Source organism: Heteronotia binoei, chromosome 19, assembly GCF_032191835.1.
Source record: "Heteronotia binoei isolate CCM8104 ecotype False Entrance Well chromosome 19, APGP_CSIRO_Hbin_v1, whole genome shotgun sequence".
NCBI classification, from domain to species: Eukaryota; Metazoa; Chordata; class Lepidosauria; order Squamata; family Gekkonidae; genus Heteronotia; species Heteronotia binoei.
In genome coordinates this window covers 208,428-228,064 of record NC_083241.1, presented here as the reverse complement: position 1 = coordinate 228,064, position 19,637 = coordinate 208,428, and the positions used below count along the sequence as shown (strand labels likewise).

The following is a 19,637-nucleotide window of genomic DNA, read 5'->3' as shown; positions in this document are numbered from 1 at the left end:
ACAGCCATGGCTGACCCAAGGCCATTCCAGCAGCTGCAAGTGGAGGAGTGGGGAATCAAAGCCGGTTCTCCCAGAGAAGAGAAGAGTCCGTGCACTTAACCACGACACCAAAGTGGTTCAGTTGGTCTTTTGAGGCTCCTGTTTTGAAAGCACCGTCCCTGTGATGGGATGCTTTTGAGTACTAAAGTAGGAAGCTGGGCACTTGGCATACTCTCTGTCATTTGTGTGCATGGAGGGAAGAATAGAAAACCCTGACAACTGGTAGTGCAGTGAGAAAGCAGCGCCAATTCAAACAAGACTGATACTCTGCTGAATGCGGATGGGAGTTCCCCAAAATGCGAGGGATACTGCAGACATTAGAAACACTTCTAAAGGAGGAAAGGGAGTCCTTTGAAATCTGCTCATCATTGCGCGTTGGGCAGACTGGCCTTGGGATGGTGTCTTGTGGGAGTTGCTGGGGGGCCAGAAGGGGCAGGGCAGTGCAGGGGGGAGCTCTGGATGCAGGATCAGGCGTTGCTGCTGCTGCCCACCAACGAGGCAAGACTTCTTGCTTCCTCTACCCTGCGGAGGGGGGCAGCTGCCACTGGTGTGAGAGGAGCTGGGTGAGGGAGGTGAATTCATGCCTCTTGAGCTGGAGGGGGGTCTGCAGCCTAGGTAGCTGACCAGCCAGCAAGTGCTTGCTCCCGCCTGAAATCTGATGCTGGCCGAGATGAAGCCTTTTCTGATCCTGTGGTGTGCATTCTGATGGCTGGTTTCCAGGGGTGAGCTGTTCAGTTTCCCGAGATCTCAAGAAGAGGAGACACGACCCAGAAAATGCCAGAGCCCACGGACTCTGGAGCCCCTGAGCTGTGGACAGGAGCTGGGCTTGCAGCCGAGTGTTAAGCAGCCAGTGAGGAGGAGCTGCACGGCAGAGGGAGAAGCCGTGGAGGTGGCAGCGTCAGGAGCTCAGGAGGGGGAAGGAAGTTGGGCCCGGAAGAGGCCCAGTTCAGCGCTCCCTGCAGGAGGAGGGACTCAGGGCGGCCAAGTGGGCAGAAGCAGCAAGGGGGTCCAGACTGCAGCAGCGGCAGCAGCATTTCTCGGTGATCCGGCAGTCTTTGTGTCAGCAGCGACACAGACAGCACCTGGCAGTCAAGTGGAAGCAGAAACCAGCGTGGCTGAGTTGGAGCCCACAAGTGATCCTGGGAAAGAGCCGCAGCCGCCAGATAACCAGGTGAGGGGGAGGGGCGGGGGGGAGATGCTGGGCTGCCTGAGGACCACAGTGAAGGCAAAGGCTTGGCTGCAACTCTGAGGCCCTCCACAGAGGGCAGGGCAGGGAGGTGAGGAGGTTGCCCATTGCAGGAGCTGCAGGGGCCAAGGGAACAATCCATCCTCTCTGTTTCTCCTGGGAAGTTCAGAAACCGAACATGGATTTGGGGAGTAGAGAGATTCCGGGGGGCAGGGGGGGTGGAGGGGGCTCCCTTGTGGCTCATTTTGATTACTGATAAATCTCATCCATCTTCAGCCGTCACGGGAGAAGCATGATGGTGAATTTTAGAAGTGAATGAGAGAGATGGGTTCCTCCTTTTTGTTTGGAGCTGACTGCCAGGTACTTCAGCTGGGTGGTCTGAAGAGGCCACAGTACCGTCACTGGTGTCATTCCTGATGCATTTTTTATAAAGCTAGAAGCCCCACCTTCTTAAGCTGTTGGACGTAATTCTCTCTGTTGAGGTTTGGGTCGCTTCTATCAGCCACTTCTGGTAGTGGGACCAAGTATATCTTCCAAGGGGAGCATTCTCCGTTTTGAGTCCTGCATCCATTTACAGTGCAGGGCTTGCCAGTACCTCAGTTTAAACTGAGAGATCTTCTGGTTGGAGCAGTTTCTGTTCTGGCCAGCCTTCTCAAGGGGGTTCCAGGTATGCAGAGGGGGTAGGTTTGAGCAGGACTTTCGGTAGCTGCCTCCCAGTACAGAGGCATAGCCACAAGTGGGTTCCGTTCGTATCTGTCCATCCGAGTTCTACAGACAGGATCTCAAGACTATCAGTCCATCAAGGTGGCTGTCGTCTAGTCAGATTTTCAGCAGGTCTTTTGGGTGCAAGTCTTTCCTGTTGCCACCTTTGCCTGATCATTCTACGATTGGTCTTGGAGATGTTTGTTGATCGGTCTCTCTCACCCAGGCCATGATTGGCAAAATCAGGGCTGTGGTGAGATACATACACCTGCATTAGCATTACATATGGTGTTTCTAGATAGTTCTCTAGGGCCTGAGAAGGCTACTGACTTTTGAGCCTGGAAGCGCCTCTTCCCGGCCGTGGCCTTCCTCTTCCTGCTGCGTGCATTGCCAGCATCCTGACTCGCCTGCCTGCCTGCCTTCAGAACAGAGGGTGAGGAGAAGCCCACCCCCAGTTGGGCAGCACCCCCCCTCCCCCCCGAAGACAGTCTGTTTGTCCGGTTTGCAGTACTTGAGGGTGATTCATTTAACTCAGCATCGGTCTTGCTTATAGCTGTGTTAGCTGCAGGGTCTGGGGAGGAAGGAGGTGTCTGTAGTCCCAGCCGGTGTTTCTGTAAAAGAACCTGCTTTTAAGAGAAAGATGGTTCAGCAGATATAGAAGTTTCCCATTGGAAATGCAGAATTTTGCCAGTTGAAAGTCCTGCATGGTTGCACTATTGAGCACTGATTAGAGAAGCATTGTTTCAGTCTCTGTGCGAGGCCTGCTGGGACAAGGAGAAACCTCTGACTGGTCTGGGCACTTTCCCCTCCTTGCCAGAGTGAAGAATTGGATTTGCCCCCATTGCCTCCTGGCAGAGTCTTGCGGCGCCACATCCGGACGATCCGTGAAGTGCGTACAGTCATCACGCGGGTGATCACAGATGTCTACTACAAGGATGGGGTGGAAGTTGAGCGCAAGGTGGCTGAGGTAAGAGATCCTGGGTGGCCCCCCCCCCCCACATGCGTGCGCACACACACACACACAGAGGCCAGATTTGGCAAAACTTTGGCACCTGGGGTCGGGCTTCTCAGAGCAGCCACAGAATGTCCTCCACCACCTTTTCTCCTCCCCCAAGGTCCTGTTGTTTTCCTCGATGCTTCCGGAATCTGGTTTGCCCAGATCTTTCTGGGAGGTTTGCCTTCAGGAAGGCATGGATTTCTGAACCTCTCTGCCCACATCTGGTGCCCTTTTCCCTCCCAGCCAGGCTTCTTGCCAGCATTTGGTTTTGTGCTCAGTGGGACACGTGTTGCTGATTCAAAAAGAGGCCTGCCAGGGCTGGTGGGGATGGAGGGAGGGATAGAGAACTGACTGGCCCAGAGATGCTCTCTGGCGCTCCTGTGTTCACAGTGGAGAGCTGGGCTTTTCAGAAAGCTGCCTTGGTGTGCGCTGCTGCAGAGAGGAGAGGACCCGGCCAGCCCCTGGCCCCACTGCTGCTGCTGCCATTGGGGGCGGAAGGGCAGGCAGGGGAGGGGGGGGTCCAGGAGTGGCTGCTGCTGTACCTCCTGTGTGGGTGTGGAGGGATAACTAGGAGCCCCCCTGCCTTTTGAGGGGGCAGAGATGGAGGCTGTGTGGGGGGAGAAGGAGGAGGAACAGGAGATGCTGTTGCTCACCCCCCCCATGAGGGGAATCAGCCCCACTTCCTCGCAGGTGTCTGTTGTGGGGAGAGGAAAGGAAGGCAACTGCAAGCCGCTCTGAGACAGCTTCAAGTGGTAGTGAAGGGTGGGGAATAAAACCGAATTTTTTTCTTGTGCAGCCCATACATTTTCATCCCAAATCTCATCCTCCACCCCCCCTTCTCTTGGGGGCTGCAGGTGGGAGATCGTAGAGTAGGAGGTGGGGGGCACTGCTGCTGCATGAGCCAGGCAAGCAGGGTTAGGGTGGGAGGAGAGAGTCTGTGAGTCACAGAGGCAGGGATGCTGCACGTAGAGATAGGCTGACTAGGGAGTGCGAAGAACGAGGAACACCTCCCCCACGAGCTTTGCAGAAACTGTGCAAAGCAGCCAAAAGGAGGAGCCTGAAAGATGTTCTCCAGGGGGAGGGCTTTCTGCTGTTGCACAGAGAGCATCAAGGAGCAGCATCCTTGTGGGTTGTGGGTGTTGGCTTGGCACCGCCCTGGGCTAGGCCGACCGTGCTTCTGACGATGGGGGAGCCACCGCTTCCCCCCTCTGCTGTGTGTTCCATGTGAGCAGAGGGGAAGGAAGGAGCTGCTGTCTCCTGGCCCACTGCGAGAGCCACTCTGCCCTTGGCCAGGCTGGCTGGTGAGTGGGTGGGCCAGTGAGGGAGGGAGGAGAAAATAAGAAGGCCCACCAGTCACAGGAGACAACTGGGAATAGAGCCAGGCTAATGGTGCAAATTTATTTATTTATTTACTTTAGATTTATATGCTGCCCACTCCGCAAGCGGACTCTGGGCGGCTAACAGTCATGATACAACAGTTTACAGTTATAAGGGAATAAAAACATAAAAAATTTAAACTACGTAAAAGGTAGTGTTCAGAGAGCTCTGAGAGACAGCGGATAAGAAGTGCTATAAGGGTGAGGTTTGGCTTTCTAAACAGCTGGGGAAGTTGCTGAGAATTTCTGAGTTTGTGTGACTGTGTGATTGCTGAAAATTCTGAGTTTGTGGTTGCTGGGGAACTGCTGTTTGTTTGGTTTGAGTGGGCTGAAGGTGATTGATTAGGAGTGGCTGTGTTCCTGGGGCAGACTGAGGCCCCACCCTCTTTGCATTTTTAAGCTGCACCTTGCCAGAGGCATAAGCCTTTGGCACGAGCCGAAGGGCGAGAGCTAAAGGGCTCTTGGCCTGGGGGCTGTGTAAGGACCAGGAACCCAGATCCCTATTTTCCTTGTGTTCCTAATAAGGTAAGTAGACCCTCCAGAAGGAGAGCCACATAAACAAACAGGATTTAAAAGGGGACTGTATATTTTAAAAAAGCTATCATGAAGGTAGAATGCCAGCAGGGGAGTGGGGGCTTTCCAGTGTTTTGCACTGAATGTCACATGTATGATTATCTGCCCACAGGACAGAAGTCTTGGGTGTGTGCTCGAAGCAAGGAGCTCCTGGTCCTCAGGGAATGAGTTCATACCCTTGAGGCCGAGGTGACTGACCTGGAGAAGCAGAGAGAGTCAGTTAGGCAGTCAGAGAAGACTCTCAGGGATGTATTAGATGAGCCCCACTCTGAACATGGCAGCCCCGTTGCTGCCAGGGAATATGAGAGTCGAGGGAACAGGGCACCGTGCTGAGGATAAGGGGAATGCGCCCTCAGAAGGGTCCTCTTCTTCAGTTGGTGAGTGGGTATCCTTTCATGCCAAGGAACCATCCCTGAGCAGGGAGGGTGGGGAGGGGCGGTCTTGGTGGTTGGTGATTTGATCCTTAGGCAAGTAGACAGCTGGGTGGCAAAACTGCATACTGACCATATGGTGACTTGCCTGCCTGGTGCGAAGGTAGCGGACATTATGCGTGTTGTAAATAGGCTGATAGACAGTGCTGGGGAGGAGCCAGTGTTGTGGTGCATGTTGCCACCAACGATGTGGGGAAATGCAGTCATGAGATCCTGGAGGAAAAATTTAGGCTGCTAGGCAGGAGACTTAAGACTCTTTCAGAAGTGCTACCTGTTCCACGTGCAGGGCTGGAGAGACAGGCACAAATTAGAAGTCTCAATGTGTGGATGAGACGATGGTGGAGGGAGGAAGGGTTTAAGTTTGTTAGGCACTGGGATGCTTTCTGGAACAAGCAGGAGCTGTACAAAAGAGATGGTCTCCACTTGACCCCAGATGGAACCAAGCTGCTGGCGCTTAAAATCAAAAAGGCGGCAGAGCAGTTTTTAAACTAAATCTTGGGGGAAAGTCGACAGGAGATGAAATGTCTCTGGTTCAGGAGGACTCATCTCAAAGAGATGAAGGGTTAGCTGTTACTTTTCTACTGGGTAATGGATCAGAGTTGTCCACTGAGATGGTGACAAACAGTGTGGAGTGTCTGCCAAAGTCTCAAGGCAGCAGGAGGAAGGTTGTGGGCCTAGCTTGCCTGGGAAATTATAGATGTTTGTATACAAATGCTAGAAGTGTTCGAAGTAAAATTGGTGAGTTGGAATGTTTAGTGTTGGGGGAAAACAGACATTGTGGGAATTACAGAAACTTGGTGGAATGAGGAGAATCAGTGGGATGCGGTGATTCCTGGATATAATATCAGAAGGATAGGGAGGGAAGGGTTGGAAGTGGGGTGGCTCTGTATGTCAGAGAGGGTATACAGTCCAGTAAGACTGAGGTCAGATAATTAAATTCCCTTCTAGAAATGCTTTGGGTCGAAATAGAGGGCCCAAAAGGAAATTTAACTATGGGAGTTCGTTATCGCCCACCAAATCAAAAGATAGAGGACGATTGTAATATGTTGGAAGGATTAAAGATAATGGCTAAACATAAAAACTGTGTCATAATAGGTGATTTTAACTACCTGCAGATTGATTGGGTCAATATGTGTTCAGGTCGAGAGAAAGAGATTGAGTTTCTAGATGCTCTCAGTGACTGTGCTATGGAGCAGATGGTCTCAGAACCTACCAGGGGTGGGGCAATCCTGGATTTGGTCCTAAGTAATGCCCAAGACTTGGTGAGAGATGTAAAAGTGATTGCACCGCTTGGGAGCAGTGACCATAATGTTATTGATTTCACCATTTGTATAAATAGGGAATTGCCCCAAAAGACCAGCACAACCATGTTTAACTTTAAAGGGGGTAAATCCTGTGAGATGAGGAGGCATGTGAAGAGGAAACTGAAAGGAAAGGTAAATACAGTCAAAACCCTTGGAGAAGCCAGGGAGGCAGTGGGGCCCTTGGATGACCAAGGGGTCAAAGGATTACTGAAGGAGGATAGGGAAATGACTGAGAAGCTGAATGCATTTTTTTCCTCCGCCTTTATTGTGGAAGATGAGAAGTGTTTGCCCGCTCCAGAATCACTAATTTTGGAAGGGGTGTTGAAAGACCTGAGTCAGATTGAGGTGGCAAGAGAGGAGGTCCTACAACTGATTGACGAATTAAAAACTAATAAGTCACCAGGTCCGGATGGCATACATCCAAGAGTTCTGAAAGAACTCAGATTTGAACTTGTGGATCTCCTGACAAAAATATGTAATCTTTCATTGAAATCTGCCTCCGTTCCTGAGGACTGGAAGGTAGCAAATGTCACCCCCATCTTTAAAAAGGGTTCCAGAGGAGATCTGGGAAATTAGAGGCCAGTCAGTCTGACTTCAATACCAGGAAAGTTGGTAGAAACCATTATCAAGGACAGAATGAGTAGGCACATTGATGAACACAAGTTATTGAGGAAGACTCAGCATGGGTTCTATAAGGGAAGATCTTGCCTCACTAACCTGTTCCAGTTCTTTGAGGGGGTGAACAAATATGTGGACAAAGGGACCTAATAGATCCCTTGACTTCCAGAAAGCTTTTGATAAAGTTCCTCATCAAAGGCTCCTTAGTAAGCTCGAGAATCATGGTGTAAAAGGACAGGTCCTCTCGGGGATCAAAAACTGGCTAATTAATAGGAAGCAGAGAGTGAGTATAAATGGGCAGTCTTCGCAGTGGAGGACAGTAAGCAGTGGGGTGCCGCAGGGCTCAGTACTGGGTCCCATGCTCTTTAACTTGTTCATTAATGATCTGGAGTTGGGAGTAAGCAGTGAAGTGGCCAAGTTTGCAGAGGACACTAAATTGTTCAGGGTGGTAAGAACCAGAGAGGATTGTGAGGCACTCCAAAGGGATCTGTTGAGGCTGGGTGAGTGGGCGTCAACGTGGCAGATGAGGTTCAATGTGGCCAAGTGTAAAGTAATGCACATTGCGGCCAAGAATTCCAGCTACAAATACAGGTTGATAGGGTGTGAATTGGCAGAGACTGATCAGAGAGAGATCTTGGGGTCATGGTAGATAACTACTGAAAATGTCAAGACAGTGTGCGATTGCAGTTAAAAAAGGCAAACGCCATGCTGAGAATTATTAGGAAGGGAATTGAAAACAAATCAGCCAGTATCATAATGCCCCTGTATAAATCGATGGTGCGGTCTCATTTGGAATACTGTGTACAATTCTGGTCACCGCACCTCAAAAAGGATATTATAGCATTGGAAAAAGTCCAGAAAAGGGCAACTAGAATGATTAAAGGTTTGGAACACTTTCCCTATGAAGAAAGGTTAAAACGCTTGGGGCTGTTTAGCTTAGAGAAACGTCCACTGCGGGGTGACATGATAGAGGTTTACAAGATTATGCATGGGATGGAGAAAGTAGAGAAAGAAGTACTTTTCTCCCTTTCTCACAATAGAAGAACTTGTGGGCATTCAGTGAAATTGCTGAGCAGTTGGGTTAACACAGATAAAAGGAAGTCCTTCTTCACCCAAAGGGTGTGTGGAATTCACTGCCACAGGAGGTGGTGGCAGCTACAAGCATTGCCAGCTTCAAGAGGGGATTGGATAAAAATATGGAGCAGAGGTCCATCAGTGGCTATTAGCCACAGTATATTATTGGAACTGTCTGGGGCAGTGATGCTCTGTATTCTTGGTGCTTGGGGCGGGGGGGGGGGGGACCAAAGTGGAAGGGCTTCTAGACCAGCTTGTGAACCTCCTGATGGCACTTGATGGTTTTTTTTGGCCACTGTGTGACACAGAGTGTTGGACTGGATGGGCCAAGGGCCTTATCCAACAGGGCTTCTCATGTTCTTATGTGACACAGAGTGTTGGACTGGATGAGCCGTTGGCCTGATCCAACATGGCTTCTCTTATGTTCTTTTGTAAAGGTGCTATAAGAAAGATTTTATAACAAAGGTGGTTTATCAATATCTCAGTTCTTCGATTCCTTTGTTACTCTATTGGTGGACTTTCAGATGATATCGTTCAGTGACATAGCAGTGGCAACCTCCTCCCACGTTAGTTGTTGTAGGTCTGTCGAAATAAGGAAAAATATATATATTTTATTATTTAAAAGTCCCCCAAATCCCCTGTGTGTTTTGCCCACAGGCTTTGCCAGGGAAACTGCGACACGTCACCTACAAGTCAGTGCTTGTGTTTAGGCTGCTGTTGACTCTTCTGAACTGTGATGGCCTTGGGCTAATAATGAACATTCATTCATATATACAAATACATAACCGAGATTACATGATACAGTTAAAATTATACAAATTAATAAGACACTATATTCAAAGTCAGAATCTAGGTCTTAAAATATTAGTTGCATAAAAAAGTCCTAGAGTTTATCTTGTCCTTGAGATTGGCTAAAACCTTCACTGAAAATAATCATGGTCCCTCTGATTTTATTTTTTGGACTGTGCAGAAATTCACCTGTAAAAATGAAAGTCCGCTACTGAAAAAAGCAGATAGGGTCATTAGACTCCAGATACTGGCACCTAAAGGGTTGAATTTGCCTTTAGAAGTGCATCAGCATTTGTAAAAAAACAGAGATTCCATCAAGTAGAAACCAGAATATAGTTAAGTCCTTCCAGTGACATTTTACTGCTACAGGAGGTGATGGCAGCTACAGGCATAGACAGCTTCAAGAGGGAACTGGATAAACATATGGAGTAGAGGTCCATCAGTGGCTATTAGCCACAAGTTATAGATGGTACTCAATCTGTCTGGGGCAGTGATGCTCTGTATTCTTGGTGCTTGGGGGGGGGCACAGTGGGAGGGCTTCTAGTGTCCTGGCCCCACTGATGGACCTCCTGATAGCGCCTGGGTTTTTTGGCCACTGAGTGACACAGAGTGTTGGACTGGAGGGGCCGTTGGCCTGATCCAACAGGGCTTCTCTTATGTTCTTATGTGACACAGAGTGTTGGACTGGATGGGCCATTGGCCTGATCCAACATGGCTTCTCTTATGTTCTTATGTGACACAGAGAGTTGGACTGGAGGGGCCACTGGCCTGATCCAACAGGGCTTCTCTTATGTTCTTATGTGACACAGAGTGTTGGACTGAAGGGACTATTGGCCTGATCCAACATGGCTTCTCTTCTGTTCTTATGCTGATCATGTGCTCCTTTTGAAGAATTATTGCAAGACAAACAGGTTTGTGACTTTCACTTAGGCACAGAAAAAGGCTTTTCAGATTCTGAGTCAAAACCTGTTGGGGGTGCGACTGCTTCATCTGATCTGATTTACAGGGAATTTCTTTTCCTCCTCCTAAAGAGCCCCGTGGCGCATAGTATTAAAGCTGCAGTACTGCAGTCCTAAGCTCTGCTCGCAACCTGAGTTTGATTCCCGGTGGAAGCTGGGTTTTCAGGTAGCTGGATCGAGGTTGACTCAGCTTTCCATCCTTCTGAGGTTGGTAAAATGAGTACCCAGCTTGCTGGGGGGAAAGTGTAGATGACTGGGGAGGCAATGGCAAACCATCCCGTAAAAAGTCTGCTGTGAAAACGACATTACCCCAGAGTTGGAAACGACTTGTGCTTGCACAGGGGATCTTTCCTTCCTTTCCTCCTGCAATCACAAGGACAGAATAAACTCAAGCGGTTTGTTATGTGACTGATATTTTACAACCTGGATTTTGACCTTTAATAGATCTTATTTATATAATTTTAACTATACCATTATTTATGCAACCGAAGGGTGTAATTGTATATTACCTATTGCAGATTCCCCTGATGAAGCCTGTGGACAAATCACAGAGGGGATTTTTACTGAGTAATGTATTTTTTCCTGATTGTGCACCATCGGCTGTGGCCCTGTTTTTTATCTCCAGCAAGGGAAGGGACAGAAAGGATGTGGTTCCCTCTCCCCTGCCCTGGGTTTCATGTCCCCCCTTGGCCTGGAGACCAAGCCCTAGGAAGAAAGGTTGAAGGAGCTGGGCATGTTTAGTCTGGCGAGGAGGCGGCTGAGAGGTGATAGGACCACCATCTTCAAGGACTTGAAGGGCTGTCATCTAGAGGAGGGTGTGGAATTGTTTTCTGTGGCCCCAGAAGGTAGGACCAGAACCAGTGGGCTCAAGTTAAATCAAAAGAGTTTCTGGCTCAACATTAGGAAGAACTTCCTGACTGTTAGAGCGGTTCCTCAGTGGAACAGGCTTCCTCCTCGGGAGGTGGTGGGCTCTCCTTCCTTGGAGGTTTCTCAACAGAGGCTGGACGGCCATCTGACAGCAATGAAGATCCTGTGAATTTAGGGGGAGGTGTTTGTGAGTTTCCTGCGTTGTGCAGGGGGTTGGACTGGATGACCCTGGAGGTCCCTTCCAACTCTTCTATGATTCTAACAGGCTTCCTCCTTGGGAGGTGGTGGGCTCTCCTTCCTCGAGGTTTTGAAGCTAGATGGCCACCTGACAGCAATGAAGATCCTGTGGATTTAGGGGGAGGTGTTTGTGAGTTTCCTGCATTGTGCAGGGGGTTGGACTAGATGACCCTGGAGGTCCCTTCCAACTCTATAATTCTATTTTAAGTTCCCACAGGCTTCCTCGGGAGGTGGTGGGCTCTCCTTCCTTAGAGGTTTTTCAACAGAGGCTAGATAGCCATCTGACAGCAATGAAGATCCTGTGAATTTAGGGGGAGGGGTTTGTGAGTTTCCTGCGTTGTGCAGGGGGTTGGACTGGATGACCCTGGAGGTCCCTTCCAACTCTTCTATGATTCTAACAGGCTTCCTCCTTGGGAGGTGGTGGGCTCTCCTTCCTCGAGGTTTTGAAGCTAGATGGCCACCTGACAGCAATGAAGATCCTGTGGATTTAGGGGGAGGGGTTTGTGAGTTTCCTGCATTGTGCAGGGGGTTGGACTAGATGACCCTGGAGGTCCCTTCCAACTCTATGATTCATTATCTTTTAAAAGTGTCCTCCCGAACTTGTTCCATTCTATGGCAGTTCTATTCCTTTTTATAAGGATGCCCTCCTGAAGAGTTCTGTTGTGCAAAATGATGGCAGGGCAGGGCCCACCACAGAGAAGGTGCAGTGTGAATGGGCAGCTTCGGAGTTGACCTCTTTGTGTCGTGGCCCCTGCAGAGCTCAGCTGCTGGGGCATGGCAGGAGATCTCCCGTCCTGCAGATGAGGCGGGGCGGGGTGGGGGCAGTCCAGGGCCCTCAAGGACTTTGCAGTTGCTTGAACGGAACAAAATGCGGGGTGGGGTGGTGGGGGGGACATGTCTATTCTGCCTGGCTCCTGGCAGCAGCAGTCCAGCTGCGGTGGTCTTTACTAGGTGGAGTGTTCCTGCGTACCAGTTGTTAACGACAAATGCCTCCTGCTTCATAAACAAGTGAAAAAGAATTAAGATGGTTCTAGGCTCACAGTGTGTGAACTCAGTCCTGTCTTTCCTTGCTGCTTCTGGGAAGGTGTCCCGGGTCACACAGACTTGGTGGGTTCTTGGGTGCACCATCCTTGCCCCCTCCTCCAAAGCTTGAATGGAAGGAAGTGGATTTGGGTAGCAGAGAGCTGACGCTTCCCTTTGGTTCCTTCTTCCCTAAGCCTCCTTTCGCCTCAGGAATTCACAGAAGAGCAGCCTTTCCAAAGGAAATTGATGCGATCTGCCAAAGCTTTGTGTAGATAGTCCTTTTTGGGAAAAAGCCATTCAGGAAAAGGAGAACTGAAGACAGCTTTTACTGCAGCAGCACTTCCTGGGGAGATGTGTGGCCTGGCCCCTTGCAGAGGGAGCCCTCTGTGCTGTGGCTCCATTAAGTACCCCAAAGAGTAGTTCCATCCGGAGGCAAATAGCTCACATGTGTGTGTGTGTGTGTGTCCCTCGTGTCCTGGCCCCCACCTCTTCCTTGGACCCTTCTTCCCTTCCAGGAGACGGAAGAGCCCACGGTGGAGTGCCAGGAGGGTGAAGTGGAGGCCTCTCCCTCTTCCCGGACAGGGGGCTCTTCCCTCACCTCTGGAGACCTCGGGGACATCAGCTCCTTCTCCTCCAAGGCCTCTGGCCTCCAGCGCTCATCCAGCGGAGGCAGCAGTGGCTTGTCCATTCTGCCCAGCACCACGAGCTCTGGGCGCAGGGTGGCGAAGCTCCTGAGAGCAGCAGGAGCAGGCCGAGGAGCGGAGTCTGGAGGCAAGAAGCAGAGGTGAGCCTGGGGCTGCCTGGGGTGGGGGGGGGAGATGGCAGAGCCCCCCCTGCTACAATACCTGTCCTGTTTTCCTTCATTTGGAGCTCATGGGTTACAGTCAGGGGAGACAGATTTATTCAGTGAAGACCAAAGAAGTGTAACACGATGGCTCAACTATAGTAATCTCAGAATTCGTTGTGGACTTTTTTGGGGGGGTATTTTTGTTTAAAGATGTGTTTCCTGCTTTTCATAAGTTAAAAGTGTTCCCTGGGGGCCTCTTAACATTGCTGTGTAGACATGCCTTCTTACACCTGTTGGTTGATATGTTGTTCTGCCCTCAGATGTTTATGCTGTATGCTTTTATGTTTTAATCTGCCATGATCCCGCTTGCAGGAAAGGATGGGATGTAAATCTAAAAATTAAATGGCAGGGTTCAAAAGCCAGTGGAAGCTGGCACACCACACAGCATGCTGCTTGCAGGGCAGAGGCCACAGAATCCAAGGGACGGCTGCAGACTGCAGAAACCAGCGCCTTCACTGCTCCCCCCAAGACCATCCAGAGGCTGTTTCTGGCCGTCTCCAATGGAGAATGGCACCTGGTGGCTGTATGGCATTGTGCAGGGGTGAGGATGCCAGGATTGGCCTCCGCCTTTTCCTTGTAGCTTGGTCTTCATAGTGTGTGGATGGAATGCACAGCAGAGGTGAGAAGAGTGGCGGTGCTGGCCAGCTCCCCTCAGCTGCTTTTCTTTTCCTAGCCCTAAGAAAGGGGGAGGCCAGCTGGACGCCAGGGCCAGATGTGAGGAGGAGCAGGAGGAGGGGGAGGAAGAGCGTGGCCACCAGCAGCCGCTTACCCCCCGTGGGCGAGGGAGACGTGGCCGGCCCGCCTCGCGGTCGTCTGGAACAAGGTCTGCTTCGTGACCATGAGAGTGGGTGGACAGAGGACTGTGGGGGGAGGGGGGCTGCTGAGCAGTTTTTCTCCTTGTCTCTGCAGGAGTGGGCTGGCAGCACCGGAAGGCCTGTCGCCAACAGGCTCGCCAAAAGAGAAGCTCCCGGGTTGCCTGATGGAGGGGCAGGAGTCAGCTGATGCCTCTCTGCGCCGCAGCAACTCCCCTGAGATCCCCCTGCAGGAAGGGCTGGCTGCTGCCTCGGACGCTGCTGGCCTTTCCTCCTCTGGAAACAGCTTCGTGGGCCTCCGGGTGGTGGCCAAGTGGTCCTCCAATGGCTACTTCTACTCTGGGACCATCACACAGGACGTGGGAGGGGCCAAGTACAAGCTGCTCTTTGATGACGGCTACGAATGTGATGTGCTAGGCAGAGACATCTTGTTGTGTGACCCCCTCCCGCTGGAGACGGAGGTGACCGCCCTCTCGGAGGACGAGTACTTCAGTGCAGGTGACGGGGGCCCACGGGAGGGCTTGGGTGTGGGCTGCAGAAGGAGAGGCAGGAGCCCCCCTTCTCTCCCCCCCCCCACCCCGGGCTCAGTGATGATTATTTGCTGCAGGAGTAGTGAAGGGGCACCGCAAAGAAGCCGGGCAGCTCCTCTACTGCGTGGAGAAGGACGGGCAGAGGAAGTGGTACAAGCGGGCCGCTGTCATTCTGTCCTTGGAACAAGGGAACCGGCTGCGGGAGCAGTTTGGACTTGGCCCCTACGAGACCAGCACCCCTCTGACCAAGGCTGCGGACATCAGCCTCGGTATGAAGCCTGGGGGGGAGGGGAGATGGATGGCTGCCTGCCGGGGGCGAGGCGGCTCCTGCTGCCACCGCCACCCTCTGGCTGATCTGCCTGACCTTGTGGCCCCAGATAACTTGGTGGAGGGAAAACGGAGGAGACGCAACCACCTCGGCCCAGCCAGCACCACCCCCACGCGGAAGGCCCCCGAGAGCCCCTCCCACGCTTCTCCCCGGCCGCTCTCTGGCAAGAGGAAGCTGATGGCCTCTGAGGACGAGGAGCGCTCGCCTGCCAAGCGAGGGCGGCGGCCGGCCCCAACCAGATCGGGTGAGTGTCGGTAGGGGCCTCAGCCTGGTCTCAGCTGGATGCTGCCCTTGGTCACTTGGCCTCTGCCCGCAAGGGGCACAGACAGCCTCGGCTGCAACTCCAATTCCCCTTTCCTAACCTCCCTCCCAACACAGAGCTTGACTGCAGCTATGGTGGTGGGGGGGGTGCCTTTCTTCACAGGGGAGGTGACGGGTCTGCCTGGCACTAAAGACTCCAAAGACCTCTTGGCCATTGACCAGCGATGGGGGCCTTTGCCCCGCAACAAGACCCTCTTTCTGGGGTACGCATTTCTCCTCACTGTGGCCAGCCCCAGTGATAAACTCTCTGGCCACCAGAAGTCTGCAGTGAGCAGTGAAGAGGAGGAAGGTGAGAACTCCCAGGCTGTGTGTGTGTGTGTGTGCATGTGGCTGCTAGGGCCACCCCTAAACCTGGGTCACTGGGTCTGTTGTGCTCACAGAGGACACTGGTGAGAGCACTTGGGTTTCTTAGAGGGCAGCAGAGTCATCTGCAGGGGAAGAAGAAAAGGGGGGGGGGGGTCAGGAAAGAGGTTTGGGAGCCAGGCCTGGGAGGGGGGGAGCAGGCCCTTTCCTGGCCACTGGGAGGGGAGGCAATGCCTAGAAAGCAGCAGTTCTATGTGGAGAAATTCCTTGCGTCCACACGGTGGGCGCTTCAGGTGATGGCGGCTTTTTTCCAGAACTCCCGGAGATGGCGCCTTTCAACAAACAGTACATTGAGTTACAGCTGCAATCTGGAGGCGGGTTCATTCTTGAGGAGTTCAATGAAAGCCAGGTCAGAAACGCGGCACCCTCCTTGGGGGTGGGGGTGTGTGGAGGGGGGGTAGAGAAATGTCAGGTGTTCCCTACGAAGGCTTAGTGGGAGGGGCCAGAATGGGTGATGTGGACCCTCCTGACTTGGGGGAAAGGTTGCGTTGAGGCTGTCCCCGCTTGCCTCATGGGCTGTGTGATGTTCACCTGCAAAAGTTCCAGAAGCCATGGGGAGAAAATTGAAATATTATAGACAATATTTACTTTCCTATTAAACTCGTTGCTTTAACAACATAAAATGCACCATTCGTGGTTTAACTGGTTTATAGAATTGTTCTAGTTGGCATATTTATGGAATTTAAAAAGATTATTAAATCCATTTTCTGTAAGAAAAGCTGCATGTCTTGCTAAGTGTTTGAGGAATGGCTGCAAACTGCAGCCCCCAATGTGTTCCTTGGGGGGGGGGAGGGGGCACCAGTTCAAAGTGGGACGAGGGTGGGGTTTGGAAGGGCTTTTTCTGATCTGGACTGGGCAGAACTGCTTGCCCCTCTGCAAAGAGGACCTTGGGTATAGTCTGGTGTGCTGAACAATTGCATCTCCCAGCTGAAAGTTAACATGTGCTTCCAGTGACTTGCAGTGCTGAGAAAGTCTTTGCTTGAAGCCTGCCTAGCACGCCTTTCTCTCTCTGCCCCCTCTGCCCCGCCCCCTGCAGTGTCGTGCGGCCCACCAGTGTTTCCTGATTGCAGACCAGCCCTGCCGCAACCGGAAGTACTTCCTCTGCCTGGCAGGAGGCATCCCGTGTGTCTCTCACCTCTGGGTCCATGACAGTTGCCATGCCAACCAGCTGCAGAACTACCGTGATTACCTGTGGCCAGCGGGCTACAGCCTGCTGGAGCAGAGACTGCTGGAGTGGTGAGTGTTGTGGTGGAAACTACAAGGCAGAGAACTGGGCTGCTTCTTCATCCACAGAAGGAAGGAAGCAGATCTGGACTTGTGGGGGAGGAGGGAAGGTGTGATGAGAGAGCAGCATTACAGGTTGGTGCCCCAAACTACTTAACATCAGCGGAGCCCCCTGTTTCTCTAGGCGCCCCCGAGAGAACCTGTTCCATAAGCTGAAGGTACTTCTGGTGTCAAATGAACTGCGGAACTTTCTGGAACTCTGGGCTGAAGTTCTCATGACTGGGGGAGCAGATTCTGTGAAGAAACATCAGTCTGACACTTGGAATGAAGGTAGGCGGGCCTGGCTGCTGAGGCTGGGCAGAGGGGATCCACCAGCCCTCTGCTTCCTTGCAGGATTCTGTTACTACTTGCTCACCCCACAGTCTGTGCCACTGCTGGGACCACCGAAGTTCAAATGCTCACTCGCCCTCTGCGTCACTGGATAAAATGAGAAGAGGGGGGCATGTACATTGCTGGGAGTAAGTTTCGGTCCAGTCAGGCACCTTTAAGACCAACCAAGTTTCAGTCAAGTATATGTACACACACTTTCTCAGACACACTGAAATGGAAGCAAACTGTTCTTACAGAGGGTGAATAGCAAATTAGCACACAACACAATGAAGATGTAAACAGGAATAACAAGCTAAGTTTGGTGAGAGAGCCAGTTTGGTGTAGTGGTTAAGTGTGCAGACTCTTATCTGGGAGACCGGGTTTCATTCCCCCCTCCTGCACTTGCAGCTGCTGGAATGGCCTTGGGTCAGCCAGAGCTCTCACAGGAGTTCTCCTTGAAAAGGCAGCTTCTGGGAGAGCTCTCAGCCCCACCCACCTCCCAGGGGAAGGAGACAGAGGAGATTGTAAGCTGCTTGGATTCAGAGAGAAGAGCTGTGTATAAATCTGTGCTCTTTTCATGGTAATTCCTGCTTGGTCTTTGTATCTGTAAAAAACCATCTTCATTATGTTGTGTGCTAAACTATGTGCATGGCCTGGGAACTTCTATTGCAATGTGTCTGAAGAGGTGGGTGTGCACCCAAAAGCTTATCTGTCTCCAGAATAAAACTCTGTAGGTCTTAAAGGTGTCTGAGTGGACAGGCTGCCCACCTGGGTCTATAAGGGACGGTGGAAGGCTGCTTCCACCTCCAGGGCTAGTCATTATTCCCACCGTAAGCTCAAACAACCACACACCCTGACCACTACTGAAGAAAACCAACTGTGTGACAGCCTAGGCTTCTGCCTGCTGGGAAGGAGATGGAGACAGCTGCCAGAAGGAAGGAAGGAAGCAACCTCTCCATCTCCCCCCCCCCCCGGCTTCTTGTCTTGTGGCTGTGGCAGAGTGGGGAGGGGAGGGGGGCTTCCAAGTGCCTGTGTTCTGAGTACCTGGAGCTGCCATTCAAGACAATCTGGAAACAGCCTCTGGGGAACACAGCTTGCCCATTTTGAAACAGCTTCAGTAGCTGCCAGTCTGTTTCTGAGTTCAATTCAAGGAGCTGATGATGAGCTTTTAAGCCAAGCCCTTCAGGATCCTTGAAGGACCTGTCCCTCTTTGCTGGCATCAGGTGCCTTCGGCTTTCCCATCCCCTGGCAGGGAGCGGGGCCTTTTGCACCGTGGCTCTGGCTTCTCAGCAGGGACTGCCTCCTTGGAGTTCAGGGCAGGCATCTTTTAAGGGGACAGAAGGTGGGGAATTTGGGGCTTATTATTTTACTTTTGGCTTTAGCTGGGGGTGTTCCAAGTATTCTTGTAAGCTGCCTTGAACCAAGAGGAAAGGGGGCTTCTAAGCAATGCATTTCTCCCAGAGGCTGCCTCCAGTTGACAGCAGGTGGAAGTCTTCTGTACTTGCCGACTAGATAACCTAAGAGGCAGCTGTTTCTGGAGTGAAGGAGCCCCTGTCTCTTGCAGGGGAGGATCAGCAGCCGGCCACCTCTCTCATGCACCGCCCCCTCCCCCCACCTCAGAGGCAAGAAACATCTTAGAAATCTTTGCAGGAGCTGGACAGCCAGCCAATGAGGCCTCAGGGGGCCCTCACTGCACAAGTGAAGTAGGGGCAGGGCTACATGCTGTCCAGCACTGAGAGCTGGGGATCTTTTCCACCTTCCCTCCAGCAATCCCTTCTGACTCCTGGGATGGCAGGAGAGATCTGAAGCTTGGTCTGACTGGCCAAGCAGCTGCTGAAAGCCTCCCTTCTGTGGGCTGCAGGAGCAAGGCCTGCCGGGGGGAATGAAGTAGGCTGGGTTTCCAACCCTTGCTGCAACACCCCCTCCTGCAGGTTCTGCTACCCTGGACCAAGAGCTCTCCTGCTCCACCAGTCCGCCCGAGCAGCAAGGCTCACTGAAATACTGGAGTCGTGGGCTTGCGATGGATGCAGAGGTTTCCCCAGGAGGAGGTCTGGGAGTCCAGAGCAGTGTTATGCAGGGCAGTGTCATTCACCTGCTGGCTCACACTGCCTGCCTCTGATCCTCATGGGATCTGTCCCGCTTTGAACTTGGAGGAGCCGAGAGCCAGGTGGATGGACAGAGAATCTTTCTATGGTCTCAGCCAAGGGGTGCTGGTGGTGGTATGTCTTCTTTGCAACCTGTTTCTGGGCAGGGAGAAGCCAGGACTGCGCCCCTCCAGGCAGTTTGTTCTTTCTTTCTCTGCAGATGTTGGTCTGGGCGTCTTTGATGTGGTGGTGACTGACAGCTCCTGCCCGGCGGCCATCTTGAAGTGTGCCGAAGCCTTGAAGCTGCCCATGGTCAACAAAGAGTGGGTCATCGAAAGCCTCGTGGCGGGTGAGACTGTCATCTTCAAGCACCCGCAGTTTCGGGTGGGGCCTGACCCCTCGTGAACTGGCCGGTCTGCTCCGCAGCCTTCCCCTGTCTGCCCGTTGGCCTGTGCATGTGCGCTTCAGTTAATGGTTCGTTCGCCTTTTATGGAAATAAACATTGATTTTTTTTTTGTGGGTGTGTTAAGAGAATCCTCTTGTGTTGCTGTCTCTAAAGAAGAGTCTCTTCCAAACTGACTCAA

At 52.0% G+C, this 19,637-nt stretch overlaps 1 protein-coding gene across 1 annotated transcript in view; it reads left to right on the top strand.

The window, feature by feature from the left end:
* Window positions 1–19,569, top strand: part of TP53BP1 (tumor protein p53 binding protein 1) — a gene marked incomplete at its 5' end in the record, with an annotated part of 46,011 nt that extends 26,442 nt beyond the window's left edge. Inside the window, 12 exons of the mRNA XM_060260343.1 lie at window positions 760–1,210; window positions 2,745–2,894; window positions 12,691–12,959; window positions 13,696–13,845; window positions 13,932–14,332; window positions 14,442–14,633; window positions 14,742–14,936; window positions 15,117–15,302; window positions 15,631–15,725; window positions 16,413–16,612; window positions 16,785–16,930; window positions 19,274–19,569. Of these exons, the coding sequence (XP_060116326.1) occupies window positions 760–1,210; window positions 2,745–2,894; window positions 12,691–12,959; window positions 13,696–13,845; window positions 13,932–14,332; window positions 14,442–14,633; window positions 14,742–14,936; window positions 15,117–15,302; window positions 15,631–15,725; window positions 16,413–16,612; window positions 16,785–16,930; window positions 19,274–19,458 (2,620 nt within the window). The remainder of the gene's footprint in view (window positions 1–759; window positions 1,211–2,744; window positions 2,895–12,690; window positions 12,960–13,695; window positions 13,846–13,931; window positions 14,333–14,441; window positions 14,634–14,741; window positions 14,937–15,116; window positions 15,303–15,630; window positions 15,726–16,412; window positions 16,613–16,784; window positions 16,931–19,273) is intronic.
* Window positions 19,570–19,637: the final 68 nt, after the last annotated feature.